The following is a 24443-nucleotide window of genomic DNA, read 5'->3' as shown; positions in this document are numbered from 1 at the left end:
AGTACGGATATGAGGCTGATCCACAATATGGAGCTGCTCCTGGTACTTACTACTCGGAACCTGCTACATACAATACACCTGCTACTTGTGGTCCACCACCTGTTAACCCCTCAGCACCTCCTGCTAGTGGTAAACCTGCATATGTACCAAGTTATAGCTATCCAACTGTACCTACTCCTCATTACTCAAAACCTGTACCTACCCCTCAACCTCGCTCTTACAACAAACCTGTTCCTGCTCCCGCTCCAGTGGTAGCTCCTGCTCCAGTGGTAGCTCCTGCTCCTGGTCCACATCACCGCCATCCTCCCCATGGTAACGTGGTAGCTGATGTAGTAGGGGGGATAGTGCACGCTCCAGCCAGACTAGTTCACGGAGTGGTGGGTGGTATTATGGGGGGTATACTAGGGCACCCTGACAAACTTCCTCACGGAGCCCCACCTCCTCATAGGCGTCACCATTAGGTGTGTTCTTTACTGGGTGATTGGGTCGATTATGTTGTCAGCAATATCATGGTGATTGATAGTTTGGGGTTTGATATATGGATGTAAAATTGATTCGGACAGTTGGGGTATGGATGATTTAATAGCGATTAAATCTCAATTTATAACTTTTAAAAAATTAGTGTTACATTTAACATTTATAAATTCTGGTTATTCGGTTTTGTAAATTTCGTAAATTGTTTTATAATCTGATCCAAACTCAGATTTAATGGATATTGTGTAAGTATTATATTTAAATTATACTTACTTTGATATTGATTTGATTAAATTTAGCCATAGAATATATTATGCGACATTATTAAATTAATTATCAAGAATAGCACAGAATTACGTTTTTTAGAGTTAACAGTTTAATTATATTATAGCTTAATCTTGTATTTTGACAATTTAAATGAAATTGTAATTTTGTTATTATCATATATATTGAAATTTAGATGTTTTTGAACGGGTTGACTAATAATATTTCTGTTATTTATAAATGTTTGTTATTTAGTGATGATGTATTTTGAAATTTGTATTCCGTGTACCAATAAATTTTACTTGTTTAATTTCTTCATTCTCTGAAAATCCTTTACTTCTGAATCTCGTTGTCAATTAATCGAACTAATTTGAATTCAAGGACCTGAAGGTAGTTACACCACATTTGTTGTTAATTATGACATCATCTCATTGTTAACGTTCAGTGCTCTCGCTTATTTATGATCATATTTTATGCAGTTGCGTGTGTTGTTGTTGTAATTGCATTTTACGTGATCATCAGGGTATTATACTGATTTATATAAAATGAACGCAGCTCTTACATGTAAGGATGAACAGCATATTATTACGGTATGCCAAATATGGCACCCCCAGCTCAACTATCGAAGTAGCAAGACAAGCCCTCAACTCCAAACTGTCAGCTAATCAAATTCTACTGAAATTTCTTGCAGCCCCTATAAACCCGTCCGACTACAACCAAATAGAGGGGAAATACCCGATAAAACCTGAGCTACCCGCTGTTGGAGGGAACGAAGGTTCTGCAACTGTGTTGGAAGTCGGCAGCAATATAAAGAGTGTGAGTCCTGGAGACACTGTTATTCCTGCGTATGCAGGGTTTGGAACCTGGAGATCACACTGTGTCACAGATGAAGGGTCTGTCAAGAAGATCCCAGACAATTTGTCTGCTGCAGCGTCTGCCATGTTAGCAGTGAACCCTTGCACAGCGTATAGAATGATCGAGGATTTTCAGAAGCCACCAAAAGGAGGCTGGATTATACAGAACGGCGCAAACAGCGGGGTTGGCAGAGCGGTTATACAGCTGTCTAAAGCTCAAGGTATCAGAACCGTTAACATTATCAGAGATAAAGAAGGAGCTGAGAAGGTTAAAGCTGAGTTGCTATCTGTGGGGGGAGATGCAGTGTTCACCTCTTCTCAAAGAGGTGAAATAGAGGAGTTCTGTAGGGAGAACACCCCACGTTTAGCGCTGAACATGGTCGGTGGTAGGGACACTGTCCAGCTGCTGAAGTGTTTGGGCGAGCAGAGCAGTCTTGTTACATATGGAGCTATGAGTAACAGTCCCATGTCGGTTCCGTTTGGGTTGCAGGTATTTAAAGACATTACACTCCACAGCTACTGGATGACAAGGTGGACTAATAAACATGCCCGGACAGAGTCAGAGGATGAGATGTTTGGGAAGCTTGCGGAGTATTTTCAGACAGGGGAGATGGTTCCAACGCCCCATAGGGAGAATTCTTTTTATGACTATTCGGATGCTCTTGATAATGCTTTCAAGTTGAAGCAGTTGTTTGTAGTCGATAAGACTTTGGGTGATTCTAGGTACCAAAATTAACTTACATCCAGAAAGCAAAGGTCGAAGACCGACAGACAATCTGCGAGGAAATTTTAGGCTTTGGAGTAAATTTTAAGAAGACCTGAACTGTTTTTAAAGGCTTAAGAACATTTTTGGAGGAAACATTTGACTGAAAAATTTAAAACTTTCTGGATGTGGGATAATTAATGAGATTGATTTTGAATGTGATATGTTGATATGTTGATATAGTTCTATATTTGGCTTAAATATTTGCCTCTGAAAAGAAAAGTTTTAGGCCAATCGGGCCAATCCACGCGAATAAGAATCGTAATCTCGAATCCAATTATATTCTGTTGAATAGATATTCTTCTTTTTATTTCAGCTCGATCAGTATTAATATGGGAATGTTAAATACGACAAAAAAAATTAACAGCCAATTTTATTCTTAGTTACGCAATGAAACCCTGAAGAATTGAAGATAATCAGTCTCTACTCTTGATTAACGTTAGAAGACATCGAAAGAAAGGATTTATCACCCCACAAAAACTAAACGCTATGTTTCACTACATCAAGAGGCTTCTAACTTTCCTAATTTCGTTGATTAAGAAAATCTGCAGAAAGAACCACAAAGACACTCCTTTGCTGCCGAGTGCTTTAAAGTCAAACAGCAAATTCGATAAAGGAGATGTAAGTATATTACACAAGTTTTAAGTCCGCATCATTTGTTTTCCTTATGTTAAAAAAAAAGTCTTATTATGAATAAATGTTTAAAAACTACATAACACACCAAAAAATCAAATCTGAACTATGCAAGCCGTTGCAAAACACTCTTAACTAAAAAAATCTATTCCCAGGAGAAGTGGGATGACTGGGAGCCTATGACTGGTGTACAAATAGATAAGAAAAACGAAGAAACAGAAGAGGAACCTCCCCAAGTAGATTTCTTCGCGGACATGGTCCCCGAGTTCAAGCAACCAGCTCAGATAAGGATAAGGAGTACCAGTAATGACGTAGTACCACAAACCTCAGCCAGTTCTAGGCTTACTGTTGATACTAGCTTTGATGTGAGTGTTAATAGTTAATAGTTAAATGTAAAATGTTTACAGTATGTACTGAAGGGGTATCCTAGGAAGTTTCTTGAACTATTAACAGGTAACCCTCCTCATTTAACCCTCAATCAAGTTTCCATTCCAATCATTGAATCATTCGGCTGAGTTGCCTGAAGAGATCGCATAGATCCATTGGAGTGTGTAAAAGTGGCCGCTAACTCTCTTTGCTCTATGAGGGAGATGAGGATTATATATGTTTGGCTGGCATAAATATTGTAAAACCATAAGTTTTATAAAATGCTCGTTATTTTATTCTGTTAAGCAGCGTCTCCACTAAATGCTAAATCCTTATTTACAGCCTTATTTCAACACAAACTAAATATAAGATAGATTAATAATTAATTAATTATTTTCTTATTAAAAAAGTTCAGGTCTTCAATTTGTATTATCTTAGGTAGGACTAGTAGCTGGAGGAGTAGGACTGGGAGAGCTTGCAGACTCGGAACCAGGGGGCTGGGGAGAGGACGAGACTCTTGATGATTCAGAGATTATCGCTGTTAAGAATGAAGCTACCAAGAAGAAAAGAGCCTCGGAAAGGGAAAAGCGACGGAAAGAAAAGGAACGTTCTAGTAAATTATCCTGAGAATCTGTCCAGAAAGGGGCAGATTGTTATATTTTTGCATGAATTTCAGACTTGAAAATATATTTAATATTTTTAACAGCTTTATATGAGGATCCAACTGGTTTGGTTTTTGGATTGATTGAAAGTTGTGGGGGTATTTAATCTTGTGAATACTGCACTGTGTTTGAGTATTATTGGGTAAACCATTTGTATAATGTTTATGTAACTCTTATTCATTTAGAAATTGAAATTAAAATCGAGATTTTACCACGTTTGACTATTAACTGTGAAACTATGTTCTAATTTCTTTTGGTCCAGATGAGCTAAAATAAAGAGCATTTTGAGATTTGATCCTATACCTAATTTGTTACCCCAGCTTAGTTTTATGGCTACAAATACAAGGTCATGATATTAAGGTTGGTCCTTATTACAGGCTTGCCCATTAAGGTTACTGCTGAAGATTCAGTTTCAGTTAAGGATAATTTGAGCATTAGGACAGAGAAGATGTGAAAGTTTTGCCAATGAATTGCTTTCCCGCGTAAATAGCCTTGTGGTTTACACTTTCAAAATCTTGTTAATATCGATGATATATATATGCATTATGCATATTATGTAATATGCATGTTTTAACACAGAAGTCTTCAGTGAGGCAAATATGTCATGAAGTCGTAACATGAAGACAAGACACACTGAGTTTTCTATTGACGACGATTCCAGAGACTCTATAGATGTTGTGAGTTTAAAAAGATTTCCATTTAACCTTGGTGAAAATTTAAATATGTGAAATTTATTTAAGAACGTGAAAAGAACTTAATTCCAGCGTATGAGCTTATCGTTGTGTTTTCAGGCCGCAGCAATTGAGACTAGAAGATTTACAAGATCTCGTTCACAAGCACTAACTTCATCTCCCAGAGGTTGGTCTCTATTTAATGTATAGCTGTTAACGTAATAGTTTGTATGAGTGGCAGCCTTGTTAATGATTGATCTACAGGTTTAGGAATGGAGTTGATCAAGATTACTGCACTTAATCCACGTGATTATTGGAATGAACACAAACAGCTCAATCTGTGCCACGTTGGAAGGCACACATAGTTAATGTTTGGACTTCAGCGTTAACGGGTGATACTCGTAAAATATCTGTTCCAACGACGAGTCCAACTCGGCGCGCGTCCTGGTAGGTTGTAAACCTACAAACTTCAGCGTCTGAAATAAAACGGAAATTTTAATGGGTCCCTGTTTTGCTTAGTCGTTTTGGTAACGCGCGGAGCCATTCTTGTGCTTCAATATGGTACAAAATCATTTAGTTTATGCGCGTTCCAGCGGCGCGCGCCGGTCAATTGGCAAACCATATTTTGTATCCGACCTTCAAATGACCACTGTATTAATAAAGCCGAAGTTTATTATTTCGGTATAATCGATCACTGTTGTATTTCAGTTATATTGAGACAGAGAAGGCACCAAATAGACAGATATATGAGTCCTAGGCTTGTAGTAACAAGATCAAAGCGCAAGAAATACAGCAGTTATCCTGATATTGAGTATGCTGCCGCTAAACGTACCAAACAGAATAGTAACAACAGCAACCAAGAGAACCACCCGAATCAAGAGGAGGTTGGTAGAGCGTTTTGTATTTAGGAGCCTAACGATAATTATTTACTGGATTTGATCGTCTGCATTAAATACGGAGTAAATGTCTTAGAATTACACAAATTATGTCGTCTGAGTTTTAACCGAAGCAATCCGACACGATAATACGTAAGCAATGGAACATAAACGAAACTAATTACACAAGTTACTGATCACTCACTTCTCACAATCACCCTCATGAAAAACGGGTCGTTTACGTTAGGGTTTTGCTATTTTCTGGGATAAGGTTTCTGGTAATTCTGAGAAAATTGGAGATGATGTCCAAGTGTAGAGCTGTCCATACATGTGAGATTTTAATGTTAGAATATCTTATTAATGCAAGTTATTTTCTGCTACTTACTGCGGAAAAGCAATCATATTAGTAGAACGTGGTCTTCACATAAGTGCATTTCGCTCTACTTGGATGATAGGTAACCTTGCGTTATGTGTCCGTTGAAAGATTAACGTATTTAGATTTAAAGATAATTTAGAGGTGGGTCTAACAGTTCTGAGCGGCCATAAATAAAATAGTGTATAAAATTTTGTTCAACTTCGGCTTGACATCGCTATACGCAATTTATTTAAAAAAGATCAGATTTTTCCATGGTGATCAAAGGATGACATAAAGCAGTCTTGGTGTGGCTAGAGTATTTGAGGTGTGCCAAAAACTTGTTTTCACAGGTTTCTCGGTTCTCGTTTTTCTGCGGTTTCAATGCCACAACATTAGCTATTTATTTTCACCTACCCTGATAACCGTTATCAACACCCTGCCTCATGTTAACTTAATGTTTCTCATCACGCAGATCTTCTGACGTTGCTTGATATGTCATTAGGATAACAATACCATTATACCACTGTGGTAATGATCGGATAATTGGATTGTACTAATGAGATTTCTGCAGCACTGATCATATGTTTTGTAAACAAGGTAACCGATCACTTAAGTTCAGGGATCACCTTTTGATTGTTTTTTTATTTCACTAGTCTGATCGGTTTGTTGGCATACATTTTAGTGGAAATTGAGAAGTCAAAATATCCGATAACATTTTAAAGCTAAAGTTTTCATTTTGAATAATTTCGACACTACTGCGTATAGTAGTAATAATTGAGATTCTTTTAATGTACTAAGTAATTAACGAATACTCAGTCCAAACAACTAATTATTAACAACTATGGCTTATTTTGTTAAACTATGTTGCACCCCTTTGTGCCCTATACAGTAGAGTACACTTCATCAATTTGTTTCACACCTCTGTGATAATATCGTATGGGGCTGCAAGGCTAAATATCTGAAAGTGAAATTTTAGCCGTTTTATTAGTATCGCCAAACTTACTTTCCCTTGTTGTGTTGTTGTGTCAGAGGCTTTTAACAGTTCAGTTTAACAACAGATTTTGATACCTAATTTCGGTAGCGGATGTTGTATATTGGGTGAATTCCAACCTTCATAATCCATATAACATCTGGAGTTGGCTTTGTCTCACGAGAACAAAATATCACTTCTAATTTCATCTTTTTTGTTTAAGTGTGCTAACTGCTAGTTGCATCCAATCTGTAAGGTTGTACCATAGAAATTCTCAGTCGAAGCTCCTAGTTTGTGAGGCAACCATATTTACCATACTTACCATACTTACCATACTTACCATACTTACCATACTTACCATACTTACCATACTTACCATACTTACCATACTTACCATACTTACCATACTTACCATACTTACCATACTTACCATACTTACCATACTTACCATACTTACCATACTTACCATACTTACCATACTCACCATACTTACCATACTCACCATACTTACCATACTTACCATACCTACCATACTTACCATACTTACCATACTTACCATACCTACCATACCTACCATACCTACCATACCTACCATACCTACCATACCTACCATACTTACCATACTTGGGGGGGGGGGGGGGGGGCAACCATATTAAAGTATATTAAAGTATATCCCCGGGTCAAAATCGGAAAAAATCCTACATTTTAATATACTTTAATATACCTACAATTAGTAGATTAGAAGATAAGCCAGTTGCTAGTCCCCTGAACTCATACTTCATATATTTTGGCTCATAAATTGGTTAAGTATCAATATCTTTGAACAAGACTAACTTTACATGAAAGGTAAATCTAATCCATACATTAAATAAAACAAAATTTTTCACATAATTTTTTATAATGTAGGTATATTAAAGTATATTAAAGTATATTAAAGTATATCCCGGGTCAAAATTGGAAAAAAAAACCTACATTTTAATATACTTTAATATGGTTCAAAATTTTAATGGAGAAAATGTAGGTATATTAAAGTATATTAAAGTACATTAAAGTATATTAAAGTATGTTAAAGTATATTAAAGTATAGGGGGGGGGGGGGGGGGGGGGGGGGGGGGGGTCCAACCCGATGTCCGATATGAGGGTTGATGAGGCCAAAATCGGAATCGGAAAAATCGGAAAATTGAGAAATTTACAGAATCGATCTCTAAAACCTCTCAGAAGTGATATAATTCAACCAGAACCCCTACATATGCTATATTTTTATGAGAAAACGAACCAATTGGACATTCCAATAGTATGTTTTATGTGTTTTTCCACTGCAGGGGCTAGTATGCTCACTACAAGTTGGAGTTGTCATGTACTCCCAGACCCAGGTGCTTTGGCCTCTTGACGTGAGATCGATTGTTTCTGCTCATTAATTTTATCCCTGTTACTTGTTATTATGTATTAGTACAACACTAGGTACCGGGTTATATTTTGTCATTTTGTCCTCCTCCTCCTCCTCACCCTCCTCACCCTCCTCCTCAGTCCCCTCCTCCTCAGTCCTACTCCCAGTCCTCCTCCTTCTCCTTCTCCTTCTCCTCCTCCTCCTCCTCCACCTCCTCATTTCTCCTCCTCATCCTCCTCGTTCTCCTGCCCATCAGCCCTCCTCAGTCCCCCTCATAGTCGTCCTCCTCCTCCTGACTCCTCCTCCTCATCCTCATCAGTCCTCTTCCTCAGTCCTCCACTAGTCCTCCTCTTCCTCCTCCTGAGTCCTCCTCCTCTTCCTCCTCCTGAGTCCTCCTCCTCTGGAGTCCTCCTCCTGAGTCATCCTCATCCTCCTCCTGCTCATTCTCCTCCTTATCCTCCTCCTCCTGAGTCCTCCTCATCATCCTCCTCATTCTCCTCCTTATCCTCCTCCTCCTCAGTCCTCCTCCTCCTCATCCTCCTCCTCCTTCTCTTCCTTCTCCTCCTTATCAGTCCTCCTCCTCAGTCGTCCTCCTTCTCTTTCTTAGCCCTTGTCCTCATCCTCCTAGTCCTCGTCCTTAGTCCTCGTCCTCATCCTCCTCAGTCTTCCTCCTCAGTCCTCCTCCTCCTCCTCAGTCTCCTCCTCCTCATCCTCCTCCTCAGCCCTCCTCATCCTCTTCAGTCCTCTTCCTCAGTCCTCATCTTCTTCCTCCTCAGTCCTCCTCCTCCTCAGTCCCCAGTCCTCCCCCTACTCGTCAGTCCTCCTCCTCTTCTTCCTCCTCATCTTCCTCTTCCTCCTCAGTCGTTCTCCTCCTCGTCAGTCCTCCCCCTCCTCCTCAGTCCTCCCCCAGTCCTCCTCCTCATCAGTCCTCCCCAGTCCTCCTTCTCCTCCTCATCATCCTCAGTCCTCCTCCTCATCATCCTCCTCAGTCCTCCCCCAGTCCTCCTCTTCCTCAGTCCTCCCCCAGCTCTCCTTCTCCTCCTCCTCATCCTCAGTCCTCCTCCTTCTCCTTCTTGTCAGTCCTCCTCCTCAGTCTTCCTCCTCGTCCTCGCTCTCGTCCTCCTCCTCAGTCCTCCTCGTCCTTAGTCCTCCTCGTCCTCATCCTCCCCGTCCTCAGTCCTCCTCCTTCTCCTCCTTCTCGTCTTCCTCCTCCTCCTCCTCCTCACCAATCCTGCTCCTCTTCCTCAGTCCTCCCTCTCCTCTTCAGTCCTCCTCCTCCTCAGTCCTCCTCGGTCCTTCTCCTCCTCCCCAGTCCTCCCCAGTCATCCTCTTTCTCCTCAGTCTTCCTCCTCTTCCTCAGTTCTCCTCCTCATCCTCCTCCTTCTCCTCTTCCTTCTCCTTCTAATCAGTCCTCCTCCTCAGTCGTCCTCCTCCTCGTCCTTAGTCCTCGTCCTCATCCTCATCGTCCTCATTGTCCTAGTCCTCGTCCTGGTCCTCCTCAGTCTTCCTCCTCTGTCCTCCTTCACCTCAGTCCTCCTCCTCCTTCTCCTTCTTATCAGTCCTCCTCCTCAGTCCTCGTCCTCGCTCTCGTCCTCGTCCTCGTCCTCGTCCTCGTCCTCAGTCCTCCTCGTCTTTAGCCCTCGCGTCCTCTTAGTCCTCCTCCTCCCCGTCCTCAGTCCTCCTCTTCCTCCTCTTCCTCCTCACCAATCCTACTCCTCTTCCGCAGTCCTCCCTCTCCTCTTCAGTCCTCCTCCTCCTCAGTCCACCTCCTCCTCCTCAGTCTTCTAAAATGTTTTTAAACGCATGTGAGTCTGTAACATATTGACATGTTACTGTTACTGACTCAAAATGTGCTGTAGAGTTTTTTTGTTTAACATAGTTTTACTCTCCAGTACTATGGAAAAGTTGTTACATGATTTTTTTTATTAAATACTTTTCAAATTTTACAGAGTACAGCAATAGATGAATATAAAATAGAATCGTTCAAAATATCGCCCCCATCTGTAAAATATGATGGGCACCCAAACACGGTAAACACATAGTGAACTATGTCCGCAGTAACTTGGACCCATTACATCGAATTAATCTAAATCCAAAAATTTATGAAAAACTATTTAATAACAAACATATCCATGGTGAATAACTGTGGATATATAGTCAAAATTTGTATTTCAATACGTCAAATTCCAGATACATTAGATACAGGTCTGAAATGGTCATTAATGTGTGAGAAGGTGTGCGGGTGAAGTGTGATATGATGTTGAAAGTATAGGAAGGTAGATACAAAAATTAATAAAACAAAAAATAATAATAATATGGGGAGCAAAGAGACTAGGCTAGACTGTTGTTTCACTATCCAATAAACATTTCCATAGATGCTTAGTGACCTCAGCTTTGAAAAGACTAGTAGACACAATCTGTCTTACCTGTAAAGGGAGTCCATTCCACAGTATATGGGTTCTGTAGAAAAATGATTTTGCCAGTGGGCTATTTGAGGTACATGTGGTGTGTGAATTCTGACTTAACTTAGGTAAAATTGATGACACAATAGACAGACTGTCGAGGTGGCAACGTCTTAGTCGAGAAGTGCCCTGATATAAAGAGAGATAGTGAGGCAGCGATACAGGAATTAAATTGTTAAGAACTTTGTGGAAAAAAATAAGATCATTCAAGTCAAACTTTTGAGCCAAAGGGAGAATGTCGACAAGCTTGCACTTTTTGACATATTGCTCAGGTGGATAACTGCGGCCCTCTTCAGACAGAATCCATTTAATAGCTCTCTTTTGGAGACTTTCTAATTTATCACTAAGTGATTTATTACAAGGGCGCCAGATTATGGAACAATTTTCGAATTGGCTACGAACCAGGGAGAGATAAAGCGCCCGGCGACGTTTCTGATCAATGACAATATGACCATCTCTTCTGACCATACCAAGTTGTTGGCAGGCCTTAGTATAAATTCTGTCGCATTGACTATTCCAACTTAGCTTAGGAGTAACATCGACTCCAAGATCTTTTTCTAATTCTACATACACAAGAGGAGAGCCATCAAGATTATATGCGAATGGAGGAGATAAAGATGGTTTTCCTGAAACAATAAGCACTTTACATTTTGCTGGATGGAATCGCATTTTGTTTCTTAGTGCCCAGTCAGAGAGATAGTCTATATCCATTTGTAAATTAGTATTATCAGAAGATGAATGTATTTTACGCCAGATTTTTGTATCATCGGCATACAAAACAATATCAGTATTATCCGAAAGGCCAAGAGGAATATCATTGATAAACAATACAAAAAGTAAGGGACCAAGAATAGAGCCCTGGGGGACACCAGAATTAACTGAGAGGGTAGATGACATCTCATTACCAATAACCACTCTTTGGTAACGGCCTTGAAGGTAATTGGTAAGAAATTTGAGAAGTGTACCATCAATGTTATATAAGGTCTTTAGCTTATGAAGAAGGATATCATGATTTACAGAATCAAATGCCTTAGCAAAATCAAAATACACAACATGATTGATAATGTTTTCGTTAAGAGACAATGCCAGGCTATCACAAAAGTCAACCATATTGGTTGTGCATGACTTGTGCTCTAGAAAACCATGCTGCCTGGGATCAAGAAGGGTACTTGTCAAAGAAAGCAGTTTACGTTTAACAATGCGCTCAAAAACTTTCATGACTAAACAAGTAAGGGATATTGGTCTATAGTTTTCAACCTCACTTTTCTTACCTTTCTTAAATATTGGGACAACATTTGCAAGTTTCCATTCTTGTGGAATGTAGCCGCTGTTGTAAGATCCACGAAAAATGCATGTTAGAGGGTAAGCTAAACCTACGGAACAATTTTTGAGAATTTTACCGTGTATGCCATCTGGTCCCTGGGCTTTATTTGAATTAATATTTGAAAGAAGCTTACGAACATCCCGATGATCGAAGTCAATATCAAAATCAACATCATTGACATAGGAGATGTCAGTGTCATAAAGTGAAGGATCCGAAAACTGGTTATAAAAGAAAGAATTGAAAAGTTCAGCTTGAGCTTTGGGTTTGAACCGAAGCTGTCCAGAATAACTAACACAATTAGGAATACGGCAGGAGTTAGATTTATACTTAACATGTGACCAAAACTTCTTAGTTATAAGCGCTGGATCATCACTATTGAAAAGATTGTCTCTTATTTTGGCTGATGAAAGCCTCTTAAAATCTTTACGGCTAGTAACAAACTTTAACTCATCAGAATTAGAACCAGAAATTTTAAATTTAGCTCTGAGTCTATCTTTTTTACGGCATGAAGAGAAAAGTTCACTATCGAACCACGGGGGTTGAAACTCTGATTTAATAGTTACTTTAGGAATATGTATATCAACTAAATTCATAATGCAGTCTTTAACTAACTTCCAAGACGAATCAGGATCTAGGCATTCTAGGACTTGCCAATTAATCGAGCATAATTCACGATTAATCATGTCCCAGTTTGCTTTCTTATAATTATAGATTTTACGTTTAGGAGTTTTCTTGCGGGAAAAGGAGCTTTTAATTGAAAAAGTGACAGGAAAATGATCAGATTTGCACACGGAATGAGGATCACAGACATTCAAGTTATCGATTGTGTTATCATAATTACTGAGAAGAATGTCTAATGTATTACCACTTTTATGGGTGGGTGATGTGATCAACTGGGAGAGAGAAAGATCACTGAAAGAATCTATGAAGGATTGCTCAATAGGTACAGTACTGGATGAAGATAGCCAGTCTGTATGGGGGAGATTAAAATCACCAATAACATAGATTTTAGGGGGATTCTTTTTGGAAACTAGCTTGCGAATATAACTAACTATGACATCATGATTAGGTAACCCAAGAGTTCCTACTCTATAACAAGTACAGATTACAATACTCTCTTTGTTAGGAAAAGCAATTTTGACGGCAAGCATTTCTGCACCTAGGCTAACTGGTAGTCGGGTTGTAGTGGCATCGAGATCAGACCGAACAGCCAAAAGAACACCACCTCCATTTTCCCTAAACTTTTTAGGGTTATTAGGATCTTGAGGATGAGTCTTTCTCGTGCGGTCATTGCGGAAGATTTCATATTGAGAAGAAGGAAAGATTTCGTTGCTAGAAATAGATTTTTTGAGCCAAGTCTCATTTAGGGCAATTGTGTCAGGCTGCTCTATGTTAGCAAAGGATTGAAGTTCGGAAATCTTATTACTATCAAGAAGGGGATGGGAGGAGCTTAGGTTACTGAAAGGAATAAGACCTTGGACATTTTGGTAGAGTACAGATAGGGAGTTGGGACCTGGATTAAGCATAGAAGGATTAACAAGAGTTATCAAAAGAAAGTTAAGAGAGAAAACCCAAAGAATGAATAAAGATACTAGACGCCTGAGGCGGCTGGAATACTTGACTCTATTCATCTTACCAGGGAGAAGAACATTTCTTATAAACCATGAGGAGATAATTACAAAGAAAAGTTTGATGTGGGAGCAAGCAAGAAATGGTATAAGATAACGTGGGCTGTCAAGGAGTAGAGAGGAATGAATATTAGAATCTAGGGGGAATACGGTGTTCATGGACCTAGTCGTGGAGAGAAGAATTGGGAGAAGGTAAGTCATGATGAGAGAATAGAAGAGAAACATATGATTATGATAATTGTAGTTGATGTGTGGGGTGCATGGAGAATTAAATGTGTAAATTTTGTTAGGTATAAACGTGTTGATATGTATATGTGCATTTCTTGACTGTGTACGAGGCCTTTTGCATGCAAAAAGACCTATTCTAAGTCTAAACGATTCATTGTCTAACATATGGGAAAATGGGCAGTGACCGAATGTACCTGAAATAGGAGGCATAAAATTGGGAAAAAGATTAAATCAGAGATTTGTTTGAGTTTTAATTTTAGGCGCAACGTCTTAATCAAAATATTAAATGAAAGAAAAGATCAAAGATTTAAATTCCCAGAAGATTATTTACAACCCTGTCAAAACTGTGTTCGTTTACAACAAACTTAAGCCAAGTGGACAGTAAACCTACTCCTCTCATGTTGAGATGAAGCCAATCATGGTATAGAAGTTCATTACAGGATCTAAAGTCTCGAGTTAAAAAGTCTGAGAAACAGTCTAAGAACACGCAATTATTATTTAGGCATAAGTCTTTAAGTAAATTATTAAAATCTAGAACATTCTTTGCTATGTAGGAATATAAACACTTAATAGGAAGACAACATTGGATAATTATAATTGCAGCGGGAAAGCTGATAAATAAAGATTTTGATAAATAAAGTGATTTTCATCCCTTTTAATGTTATTAAAAATTGTGTAAATTATTCTTTGTATCTAAGAGATAACCGTGCTACCCATTTCTGCAGATAGCCTGTTACAAATTGTGGAGACAATTTAAATCAAAAGTTACTAAAGCGTTCGCTATTTGTTACGATTGTTATTACCAACCGTACCTCTTTCAATTGTGGACCGGGGTGGATGTTTCTGTCAAACAAGAGTTGGTACGACATTGTGTTGTTTTTCGGACGAAACGATTCTTGTTTGGAACAAGAAACTATTTTGGGGTTCTGGGACCACCACCAATCGATTTCTTGTCATATTTAAGTACAGAAATAGCTACATATATCGCCTAGAAACCTCAGAGGGAAGATTTAAATTTTCCCGATTTTTCCGATATGAGGGTTGATGAGGCCAAAATCGGGATCGGAATGATCGGAAAAATCGGGTTGGACCCCCCCCCCGGCCCCCCCAGTATATTAAAGTATATCCCCGGGTCAAAATTGGAAAAAATCCTACATTTTAATATACTTTAATAAGCCTAAGAGCAAAACAGTAACACTGTATACCCGTAATTTCACAGTATGTAACTAGGTGACGGGCGCGGCTCAACAACCACACTTACATGCAAGTCAAACTCATTAATTTAGTATAGAAGTAAATATGTTCTGTGTTTTGAGGCTCGGATAACACGTGGAAAGATCTAGATGCAGCCCAACAACATTAGCTGTACATCATCGCAGAAACTTCTAGGTCTTCGTTCAACTGCAGTCGCTTGCTCAATACATAATAATATATATACAGTTGATTACTGTCTTTACTGTCACTTGACAGGTCAACAATAATACTTCATATCTCTCCCTTTTATATGAAGGGGGTGTGAAGTGCTTTAAGGGTCAGATTACAAGTAAAAAATGTGGTACATTCCAAAGAATGAATTCGTCAAGTTATGCTTTTCTTAATTTCACGTTTGAACCACCGCCAACCGGTTATGAACCGTGCGTACCACCTTTTTATCTCAAATATTACAAGCTTTGGTTTGTTTTCAGAAATAGTAATGTTAACTCTTTGTCGTGTCAGGATAACATTACGAATATATGATTTCCAAGATCAAACCTGATTATAACCCGATTATTTCCTGATTATATCCCAATCGTGTGAATTGCCGCTTTGTTGGATGAACATTAAAATATGCCTGTATTTGATCTCCGCTGCCAGTTGCCACATCTGACATCATACATATTCCCATAAATTATTCAGCTCAATCACAGATATTTACTTTTATAATTTCGAGTCATTCTTTGCTGATCTTTGCTTACCGATATGATTATGAGCTCTACGGCTTTCGGGTCATGTTTTCTCTTTAAATCTGATAGCCCTGACAACTGGTTGGAAAATTTTGGTACAAAATTTTTTGGTACAAAAATCCGCGTTTGACACATTTATATACGACTAAGGAGTAAGGAAGCAGTATAAAATGCCGTTCTCAGCATACCAATCAAAATGATAAGTTCTGTAAGGCGTTTGGGTGATATATTCATTATTCTCCCTTAACGTATCTTTCTGAATACTGCAGTACACTGATCTAGATTCTGCAGTATATTGGTAAGAAGGTGTCATGTATCATTTCTTCTACAAAATAAGCGAGCAAGGCTGTTGAAAGCTCGCGATTGGCACGTTTCTTATTATTGTTTTTATCACAGTTTTGCAACACAACTTTACAAGCGATTAAAAGTAAGCAATACATGGTCTAAAATGCTTATTCAAAGAACTATTCCAATTAAGGTCGCATCCTTACATCCTAACTAGTTTTCAAGTCTGTTTTCCCTCCCTCATTTTCGTTGCATAGTTTAATCTTTATCATAAAAATAGCCACCTATTTCATAAAAGCATAAACTGTTTATTACAAATAGTTACCCGTCACTAAACCCACCCAGGGATGACAATGACTCTACCACAGAACACCACAGTTGTATACCCGGTCCCCAGCGACATAGTAGACAAATGTCTTGGAGTCATCTACATCCTCTGTTCACTGTTCGGTCTTCCCCTTAACATAGCGTCCCTCTGTTTCTTTACACAACAGAGAAAACAAGCGCTGAGAAACAGCCAGGGTTGTGAAATACTACGGGAACACACCCTTATCTTTAACACAATCTACCTGACCATCATCTGCACAGATATCTCAATCTTATCAACCTCATTCCCAGTAGCCGAGGGTTTCCTCAGATCACGAAACCCTGCCGTCTTCTCTAACAATATATTCTGCACGACGTGGGGAATCCTCTGGAACGTTCTGCCGTTCTTCTCAGTATTCCTGGTCCTCACCATGAGCACTATCAGGACTGTGATTCTGATGAAGCCTCGGATAAAGATACCACGTGGTCGGGTCACGTGTTGTATATTAGTGTACATGTTCCTGCTGCTCACTAGGGGAGCTGTGTCTCTGTTTCTGGAGAGTGCTAAGTATGTTTATACCTCTAGTGATCAGTACTGTTGGGAGAGCAGAGAGTCACCCTTACACGAGCTTACACAACTGACTATAGCTGGCACCATGCTAGCCCTCCCTATCCTCCCCATTATTGTCAGTTGTTTGGTATCTGTTTTCTTGCTTTCCAGGCACATGCCACGCAGAGCCTCTTCACAAAGTTCAAATTCTTCACATTCCAACATCCAACAGCATGCATCAATAACCGTTACCATGGTAACCCTAGTGTACATAGTCCTGAACTTGCCGAGTTTCATAAACTACTCAGTGTACGTTGATCTGAGAGTGCGGGGAGGGGAGATGATAGAACGGTACAGTTCCTCTTTCCTCTGGAACTATTCATGGAATGTCACGTACGTGTTGTGCGTGACTCTTAACTCATGTGTGAACCCTGTGGTGTATTTGCTGAGGAATAGGAGTTATCAGAGCGCTGCCGAGAGGAGGTGCAGGGATATTTTGAAGAGTAGGGGTGCTGGTTCAAATTGTTCTGGAGTCACTAAACAGACCATTGTATCAGACACTTCCACCTCTAAACTTTAGTTAATCTAGCAGCTGTTATTTCATGTCACATTTTAATCTCTGCGTTTTTTGTGCGATTGGGGTTGTAATGACCACTGTTATCACTGTTTTGATGTAAAGAATACAATTTCACTCAATTTCCGCATTCGTCATGTTGCCTGTAAATGTTTATGTCAATTTTTCTCAATATTCTCATTTTTATAATTCGTTGCATATAATGAGTTTAAGTTGGAATCATTGTTCTAAATTCATTAACAAATTTAAATATTTTATAATACGATTGGAAATTGCAGTGAAGTTCATACTGCTAAAATTCCAGGTCCGAGAAATTTACTTAGTATAAGTTGCCCAATGCCCATTATAGATATTAGACCGACGGATATCAATATCAGATACTAGCCATGATATAAATCTATCCAACATGGCACTCACACTGGGACATAACATGTCTAATCTCAGGTACTAGCCCCGCTGATAACACAGGAGATAGTCAGGAAACCCCGCCGTACTCTCTCTCCTCCAGGGTGCTCTCCTCGCAGAACACGACGACACCCCAGCAGGCGACACACCACCGCCCTTACCAGACTGAAGAGGTCAGTTCAGACGACACGTGCTTCGGTTACTTTACATAAGAGCGCGAGCTAGCCAAGCCACAATATGGTCAAATAATTATATAAAGGTAGCATTCCAAAAGTTTGATATTTGATGTTATATTTAAGAAAAAAAACTCAAAGTTATGTTTCGCTCTCATCTCGCTGAAATTTAAATCTCTTACCACAGGGACCTAGGTGAAGGTTACGCAGAAGAAGCTATCAGATACACCTCCGACAAGCCGTATAGTTTGAGACGAGAGAGGCAGATCGTCATGAGATATGAGGCTCCGGACTTCAGGGAGGTTCATCACAGTGAGTACTTTGTTCTTTTATTTTTCAGAGAACTTAAGTTGTTTCTATTTGGGATTTTCTTGAGGTCGAGAACTTACAAGGAAAACACATTTTCATGAAATGCTGAAATATGAGCGTTTACTGAGCTATTTTAGGAACATCATCTGAAGAGGAAGAGGAGGAGGAGGACGATGAAGAAGACGAAGGTAATTTGAAATAACTCCATTTGGTTTTGTAAGTTGACTTGTAATTTACTTGCAAAATATGAAATGATCCCAATGATCTTTCTGATGAGCTTTAGGATTCGCTCGTATAGTCCTTTTTACTTTTTAAACGATATAGTCTCTATTTCTGATACATGTTTTCATTTAAATGTTTTCATTCCAACAGATGAAGTTGACGAAGAGGAAGAAGAAGAGGGAGAAGGAGAAGGAGGTGAAGCAGAAGATCTAGACGATTCCAGACGAGCCAGCAACAGAAACTACTCCCTCCGCCGCAAACCCCCGAAAGTAGTCCGCTACGAGGACAACAGTTTCAGTGAACACAAACCCCGGGGCATGTACCACCGGTCTTTCAGTCCGGAACGCTACCACCAGAGGTTCCCCTCACGACGAGGGAGACCCGGCCGTTCGAGAAAGGATCACACCATAAGAAGGACCAGACACCATAGTACCACCAGTGAGTCAGATAGTGAGACGGAGAAAGATGAGGTGAAGTTTGAGAAGAGGAAGAAGAAGAGTATGAACCAGGCTAGAGCGAGGTGTCTGCCCATGAACCTTACTATCGAGGATATTCAAAAAGGTAGAATATGATGCCATTTTCCTTATGTTATTTCACAGAAATGTTGATCTAACAGGATAAACGTCTATTTCGGGGGGGGGGGGGGGGGGGGGGGGGGGGGGATCTTGTTTTTGTCCGTTTGGCAGCTATATTTTCAAAACGGACAAAAAATAAAGCGGACAAAAACGGACAAAAACGGACAAAAAAATAACAAAAATGGAAATAAAGTTTAGATGCTTCCTCCTCTTCCTCCTCCTCCTCCTCCTCCTCCTCCTCCTCCTCCTCCTCCTCCTCCTCCTCCTCCTCCTCCTCCTCCTCCTCCTCCTCTTCCTCTCCCCCTCCTCCTCCTCCTCCTCCTCCTCCTCCTCCTCATCCTCCTCCTCCTCCTCATCCTCCTCAGTCATTCTCCTCAGTCATCCTCCTCAGTCCTCCTCCTCATCCTTCTCCTCAGTCCTCTTCAGTCCTCCTCCTCCTCCTGGGTCCTCCTCCTCTTTATCCTCCTCCTCTTCATCCTCCTCCTCTTCCTCCTCAGTCCTCAGTCCTTCTCCTCAGTCATCCTCCTCAGTCCTCCTCCTCATCCTTCTCCTCAGTCCTCTTCAGTCCTCCTCATCCTTCTCGTCAGTCCTCCTCCTCCTCAGTCCTCCCCCAGTCCCCCTCCTCCTCCTATTCAGTCCTCCTCCTCCTCCTCAGTTCTCCACCTTCTCATTCCTCCTTATGAGTCCTCCTCCTCCTCTTTCTCCTGAGTCCTCCTCCTGGGTCCTCCTCCTCCTTCTCCTCAGTCCTCCTCCTCCTCCCTCTCAGTCATCCTCCTCAGCCATCCTCCTCAGCCATCCTCCTCAGTACTCCTCAGTCCTCCTCCTCAGTCCTCCTCCTCCTCCTCCTCCTTGGGGGGGGGGGGGGGGGGGTCATGTTTTTTATCCGTTTTTTCCGTTCGGAACCATATATTTTCAAAACGGACAAAAAATAGAGCGGACAAAAACGGACAAAAAATAACAAAAATGGAAATAACATTTAGATGCTTCCTCCTCCTCCTCCTCCTCAGTCCTCCCCCAGTCCCCCTCCTCCTCCTCCTATTCAGTCCTCCTCCTCATCCTCCTCAGTTCTCCTCAGCCCTCCTCCTTCTCAGTCCTCCTCAGTCCTCCTCCTGAGTCCTCTTCCTCCTCCTGAGTCCTCCGGCTGGGTCCTCCTCCTAGTTCCTCCTCCTCCTCCTCCTCAGTCCTCCCCCTCCTCCTCCTCTTCCCTCTCAGTCATCCTCCTCAGCCATTCTCCTCAGCCATCCTCCTCAGTCCTCCTCCTCCTCCTCAGTCTCATCTCCTCTCAGTCCTCCTCCTCCTCAGTCCTCCTGAGTCCTCCTCCTCCTGGGTCCTCCTCCTCTTCATCCTCCTCCTCTTCCTCCTCAATCCTCAGTCCTCCTCAGTCCTCCTCCTCATCCTTCTCGTCAGTCCTCCTCCTCCTCAGTCCTCCCCCAGTCCCCCTCCTCCTCCTATTCAGTCCTCCTCCTCCTCAGTTCTCCTCAGTTCTCCTCCTTCTCATTCCTCCTCAGCCATCCTCCTCAGTACTTCTCAGTCCTCCTCCTTCTCAGTCATCCTCCTCAGTCATCCTCCTCAGCCATCCTCCTCAGCCATCCTCCTCAGTACTCCACAGTCCTCCTCCTTCTCAGTCCTCATCCTCCTCCTCAGTCCTCCTTCTCCTCCTCCTGAGTCCTCCTCCTGGGTCCTCCTCTTCCTACGTCCTCCTCCTTCTCCTCCTCAGTCCTTCTCCTCCTCCTCCTCCTCCTCATGTCTCCTCAGTCCTCCTCCCTCTCAGTCCTCCTCCTCCTCCTCAGTCCTCCTCCTCCTCAGTCATCCTCCTCAGTCCTCCTCCTCCTCCTCCTGGGTCCTCCTCCTGGGTCCTCCTCCTCCTCCTGGGTCCTCCTCCTGGGTCTTCCTGATCCTCCTCAGTCCTCTTTCTCCTCCCCTCCTCAGTCCTCCTCCTACTCCTCCTCCTCCTCAATTACAGTCCTCCTCCTCCCCAGTCCTCTTCCTCCTCCTTCTCCTCCTCAGTCGTTCTCCTCCTCAGTCGTTCTACTCCTCAGTCCTTCTCCTCTTCCTCCTCCTCCTCAGTCTTCCTCATCCTCCTCAGTCCTCCCCCAGTCACCCTCTTCCTCAGTCCTCCCCCCAGTCACCCCCCTCCTCATCATCATCCTCCTCATCAGTCCTCCTTCGCCTTCTCAGTCCTCCTCCTCCTCCTCCTTTTCCTGGTTCCTCCTCCTCAGTCCTCCTTCACATCCTCAGTCCTCCTCAGTCCTTTCGCTAGTCAACCTCCTCCTTGGTCCTCCTCCTCAGTCCTCCTCCTCCTCCTCCTCCTGGGTTCAGGGTTCTCCTCCTGGATCCCTCTTCTCCTCCTCAGTCCTTCTCCTCCTCCTCAGTTATCCTCCTTCTCTTCCTGGGTCCTCCTCATCCTCTTCATCCACTTCCTTCTCCTCCTCATCAGTCCTCCTCAGTCCTCCTCCTTAGTCCTCCTCCTCCTCCTCCTCGTCCTCAGTCCTCGTCATCAGTCCTCATCAGTCCTCCTCCTCCCCAGTCATCATCCTCCTCCTGGGGCTTTTTCCTGGGTCCTCCTCCTCCTGGGTCCTCCTCAGTCCTCCTCCTCTTCCTTCTCCTCAGTCCTTCTCCTCCTCAGTCCTTCTCATTTTCCTCCTCCTCAGTCTTCCTACTCCTCAGTCCTCCCCCAGTCACCCTCCTCCTCATCCTCATCCTCCTCATCAGTCCTCATTCTCCTTCTCAGTCCTCCTTCTCAGTCCTCCTCCTCCTCTTCTTCCTGGTTCTTCCTCCTGGGTCCTCCTTCTCCTCATCAGTCCTCCTCCTCTTCCTCCTCCTCCTGGGTCCTCCTGATCCTCCTCAGTCCTCTTCCTCTTTCTACTCCTCATTCCTCCTCCTCCTCAATCCTCCTCTTTCTCCTAAGTCCTCCCCACCTCAGTCCTCCCCCTACTCCTACTTCTCAGTCTTCCTCCTCATCAGTCCTCTTCACCAGTCCTCCTCCTCAGTCCCCCCTCCTCTTCCTCCTCAGTCCCCCTCCTCAGTCCCCCTACTCCTCTTCCTCTTTTTCATCTCTCAATAATTTGTTCAATTTATAATTATTGTTGGTGTTATTGTTTACATACTTTATTGTTATATACTAAAATGTTTTTAAACGCATTTGAGTCTGACCCAAAATGTGCTCAAGAATCTTTGTGTTTAACAAAGTTTTACTCTCCAGTAATAAAACTTTTCATCCCTTTTTATGTTATTAAAAAATGTGTAGACTATTCTTTGTGCCTAATTGAGGATTAAAAGTTTGAGAAAGGACCATGGTCATTAACCGGGCTACCCATTTCTGCAGATAGCCTGTTACAAATTGTGGAGAAAATTTGAATAAAAAGTTACAATTTTTGTCCGTTTTTGTCCGTTTTTGTCCGTTTTTGTCCGTTTTTGTCCGTTTTTGTCCGTTTTTGTCCGTTTGGCAGCTATATTTTCAAAACGGACAAAAATTAACGGACAAAACGGACAAAAACGGACAAAAAATAACATGATCCCCCCCCCCCCCCCCCTATTTCGTGACTGAATGAATATTTGCAAAAACAAAGCACATAACTTGAAAACCCTTTAAATGTAGTTAATATCGTATGAAACCGTCAATACCCACCCTTTCCCAGGTGTATACAGAGAAAGACAAAAAGCTGGAGCCAGTATGGCTGATATAGACCCCATGTCACTAGACAAATCCACTGACTTCACCTCAGTGGGAGGACTGGACCAGCACATTCACTCTCTTAGAGAAATGGTTGTGTTCCCTATGCTGTATCCTGATGTGTTTGAGAAGTTCAACATTGCACCTCCCCGAGGGGTTATATTCTATGGGAGTCCTGGAACTGGTAAAACTTTGGTAAGCAAATATTCCTTCAATCTACAAAGTTACGAAATCGAATCAGTCTTTTACGATCAGAAATTATTGAACCAGAGACTTATGCTATTGAACCACGTAGGCTTGACATTCTACTTTTTTAAAATTAAATACTTTTCAAATTACAATAGGTAGCAAGGGCGCTGGCAAATGAGTGTGGTAAGGACGGTCAGAAGATATCCTTCTTTATGAGGAAAGGAGCAGATTGTCTTAGCAAGTGGGTGGGGGAAAGTGAGAGACAACTTCGACTTCTCTTCGATCAGGTGATCAGACATATTATGATACTTAACAGATCGTCATTTAAAACAACCTGTTCGTTTCCATACTTTGTAAATATAAATTATTAAGTTCCATGATATCTGCGCATTCTTTGCCCTTCATTTACCAAACCTCCTGAACCAGGCATACTCAATGAGACCGAGTATCATATTCTTTGACGAGATAGACGGTCTAGCTCCAGTACGTAGCTCACGTCAAGAGCAGATACACTCCTCTATTGTCAGCACTCTGTTAGCTTTGATGGACGGGCTAGATAGTAGAGGTAATATTGGTTCAGAATTCAGAATTCAGGACGTAAACAAGGCTGCTTGGAGTGACGGAGTGTGGAGTGTTCCTATTTTTATTCACAGTCTTTTTATTTTGAGCGGAAACTATATTGAACAGTAAATATTGTAGTGAATACCATCTCTCATCAGGCGAAGTGGTGGTAGTTGGTGCGACTAACAGACTGGATGCTATTGATCCTGCTCTAAGAAGACCCGGCAGATTCGACAGAGAGTTCCATTTCCCACTTCCCTCCGCTTCGGTCAGTTTGAAATTGCTTATCCTTACGTCTTGATCGAAATTCAACTTCAAATTTGCTTGATGCTTCCCCTTCAAACATTTCCCTGCCATCATTCTGCCTATTGAAACTACTGAATGAAGCCCCTAACCCCTGGCAGCCCCAGCAACCCCTCCTTTTCCCCAGGCCAGGGCTGAGATCCTGCGTATACACACCAACAAGTGGAGCCCCCTCCCTCACCCGGACCTGTTGTCTGTGCTGGCTGATAGAACTGCTGGCTTCTGTGGGGCTGATCTCAAGTCGTTGGTTACAGAGAGCGCGCTAGGTGCTCTCAGGAGACGGTATCCTCAGGTATGGCATTATTTTATTCTTTATAAAATAGCGATGAATTTCATTAATTATTAATATTATTGACGCATGAATAGTGCAATAATTCTCACCAAGAAGACCTCATGCCCATTTCTTCCTCAATTTTTTGTCAAATGGGAAATAGGCAAGGGCATCGATGGGGTTCATAA

At 41.7% G+C, this 24443-nt stretch overlaps 3 protein-coding genes across 4 annotated transcripts in view; all 3 read left to right on the top strand.

Moving 5' to 3' along the window:
* Window positions 1-1308: 1308 nt before the first annotated feature.
* On the top strand, window positions 1309-2328 carry LOC134822769 (enoyl-[acyl-carrier-protein] reductase, mitochondrial-like). Its single transcript, XM_063834016.1, has one exon. The coding sequence runs from the start codon at window positions 1309-1311 to the stop codon at window positions 2326-2328; it is 1020 nt and encodes a 339-aa protein (XP_063690086.1).
* A 207-nt stretch (window positions 2329-2535) lies between these two features.
* On the top strand, window positions 2536-4175 carry LOC134822770 (uncharacterized). The gene is made up of 3 exons (XM_063834018.1): window positions 2536-2976; window positions 3144-3353; window positions 3793-4175. The coding sequence occupies exons 1-3, from the start codon at window positions 2845-2847 to the stop codon at window positions 3979-3981; spliced, it is 531 nt and encodes a 176-aa protein (XP_063690088.1). The 5' UTR covers window positions 2536-2844; the 3' UTR covers window positions 3982-4175.
* A 412-nt stretch (window positions 4176-4587) lies between these two features.
* The window catches only part of LOC134822825 (ATPase family AAA domain-containing protein 2-like), a 32362-nt gene continuing 12506 nt past the window's right edge, over window positions 4588-24443 (top strand). The window contains exons 1-12 of one of the 2 annotated variants that reach the window (XM_063834091.1): window positions 4588-4693; window positions 4808-4874; window positions 5396-5571; window positions 18019-18152; window positions 18340-18464; window positions 18599-18649; window positions 18834-19244; window positions 22897-23126; window positions 23276-23407; window positions 23547-23685; window positions 23840-23949; window positions 24112-24276. In XM_063834091.1, coding sequence (XP_063690161.1) covers window positions 4634-4693; window positions 4808-4874; window positions 5396-5571; window positions 18019-18152; window positions 18340-18464; window positions 18599-18649; window positions 18834-19244; window positions 22897-23126; window positions 23276-23407; window positions 23547-23685; window positions 23840-23949; window positions 24112-24276 — 1800 coding nt within the window. In that variant the 5' untranslated portion in view covers window positions 4588-4633. The remainder of the gene's footprint in view (window positions 4694-4807; window positions 4875-5395; window positions 5572-18018; window positions 18153-18339; window positions 18465-18598; window positions 18650-18833; window positions 19245-22896; window positions 23127-23275; window positions 23408-23546; window positions 23686-23839; window positions 23950-24111; window positions 24277-24443) is intronic. The other variant, XM_063834090.1, reaches the window with a different exon arrangement.

This window comes from Bolinopsis microptera, chromosome 11 (assembly GCF_026151205.1).
Source record: "Bolinopsis microptera isolate Bmic1 chromosome 11, MBARI_Bmic_1.0, whole genome shotgun sequence".
NCBI classification, from domain to species: domain Eukaryota; kingdom Metazoa; phylum Ctenophora; class Tentaculata; order Lobata; family Bolinopsidae; genus Bolinopsis; species Bolinopsis microptera.
Note: the sequence above shows the minus strand (reverse complement) of the source record. Positions and strands in the feature narration are given on the sequence as shown.

Bases quoted from the DNA above. Each gene is read 5' to 3' on its own strand.
- LOC134822770 (XM_063834018.1), top strand. From the start codon at position 2,845: ATGTTTCACTACATCAAGAGGCTTCTAACTTTCCTAATTTCGTTGATT. The intron at 2,977-3,143 runs GTAAGTATATTA...ATCTATTCCCAG, and splicing joins GCAAATTCGATAAAGGAGAT to GAGAAGTGGGATGACTGGGA. The intron at 3,354-3,792 runs GTGAGTGTTAAT...GTATTATCTTAG, and splicing joins CTGTTGATACTAGCTTTGAT to GTAGGACTAGTAGCTGGAGG.
- LOC134822769 (XM_063834016.1), top strand. From the start codon at position 1,309: ATGAACAGCATATTATTACGGTATGCCAAATATGGCACCCCCAGCTCA.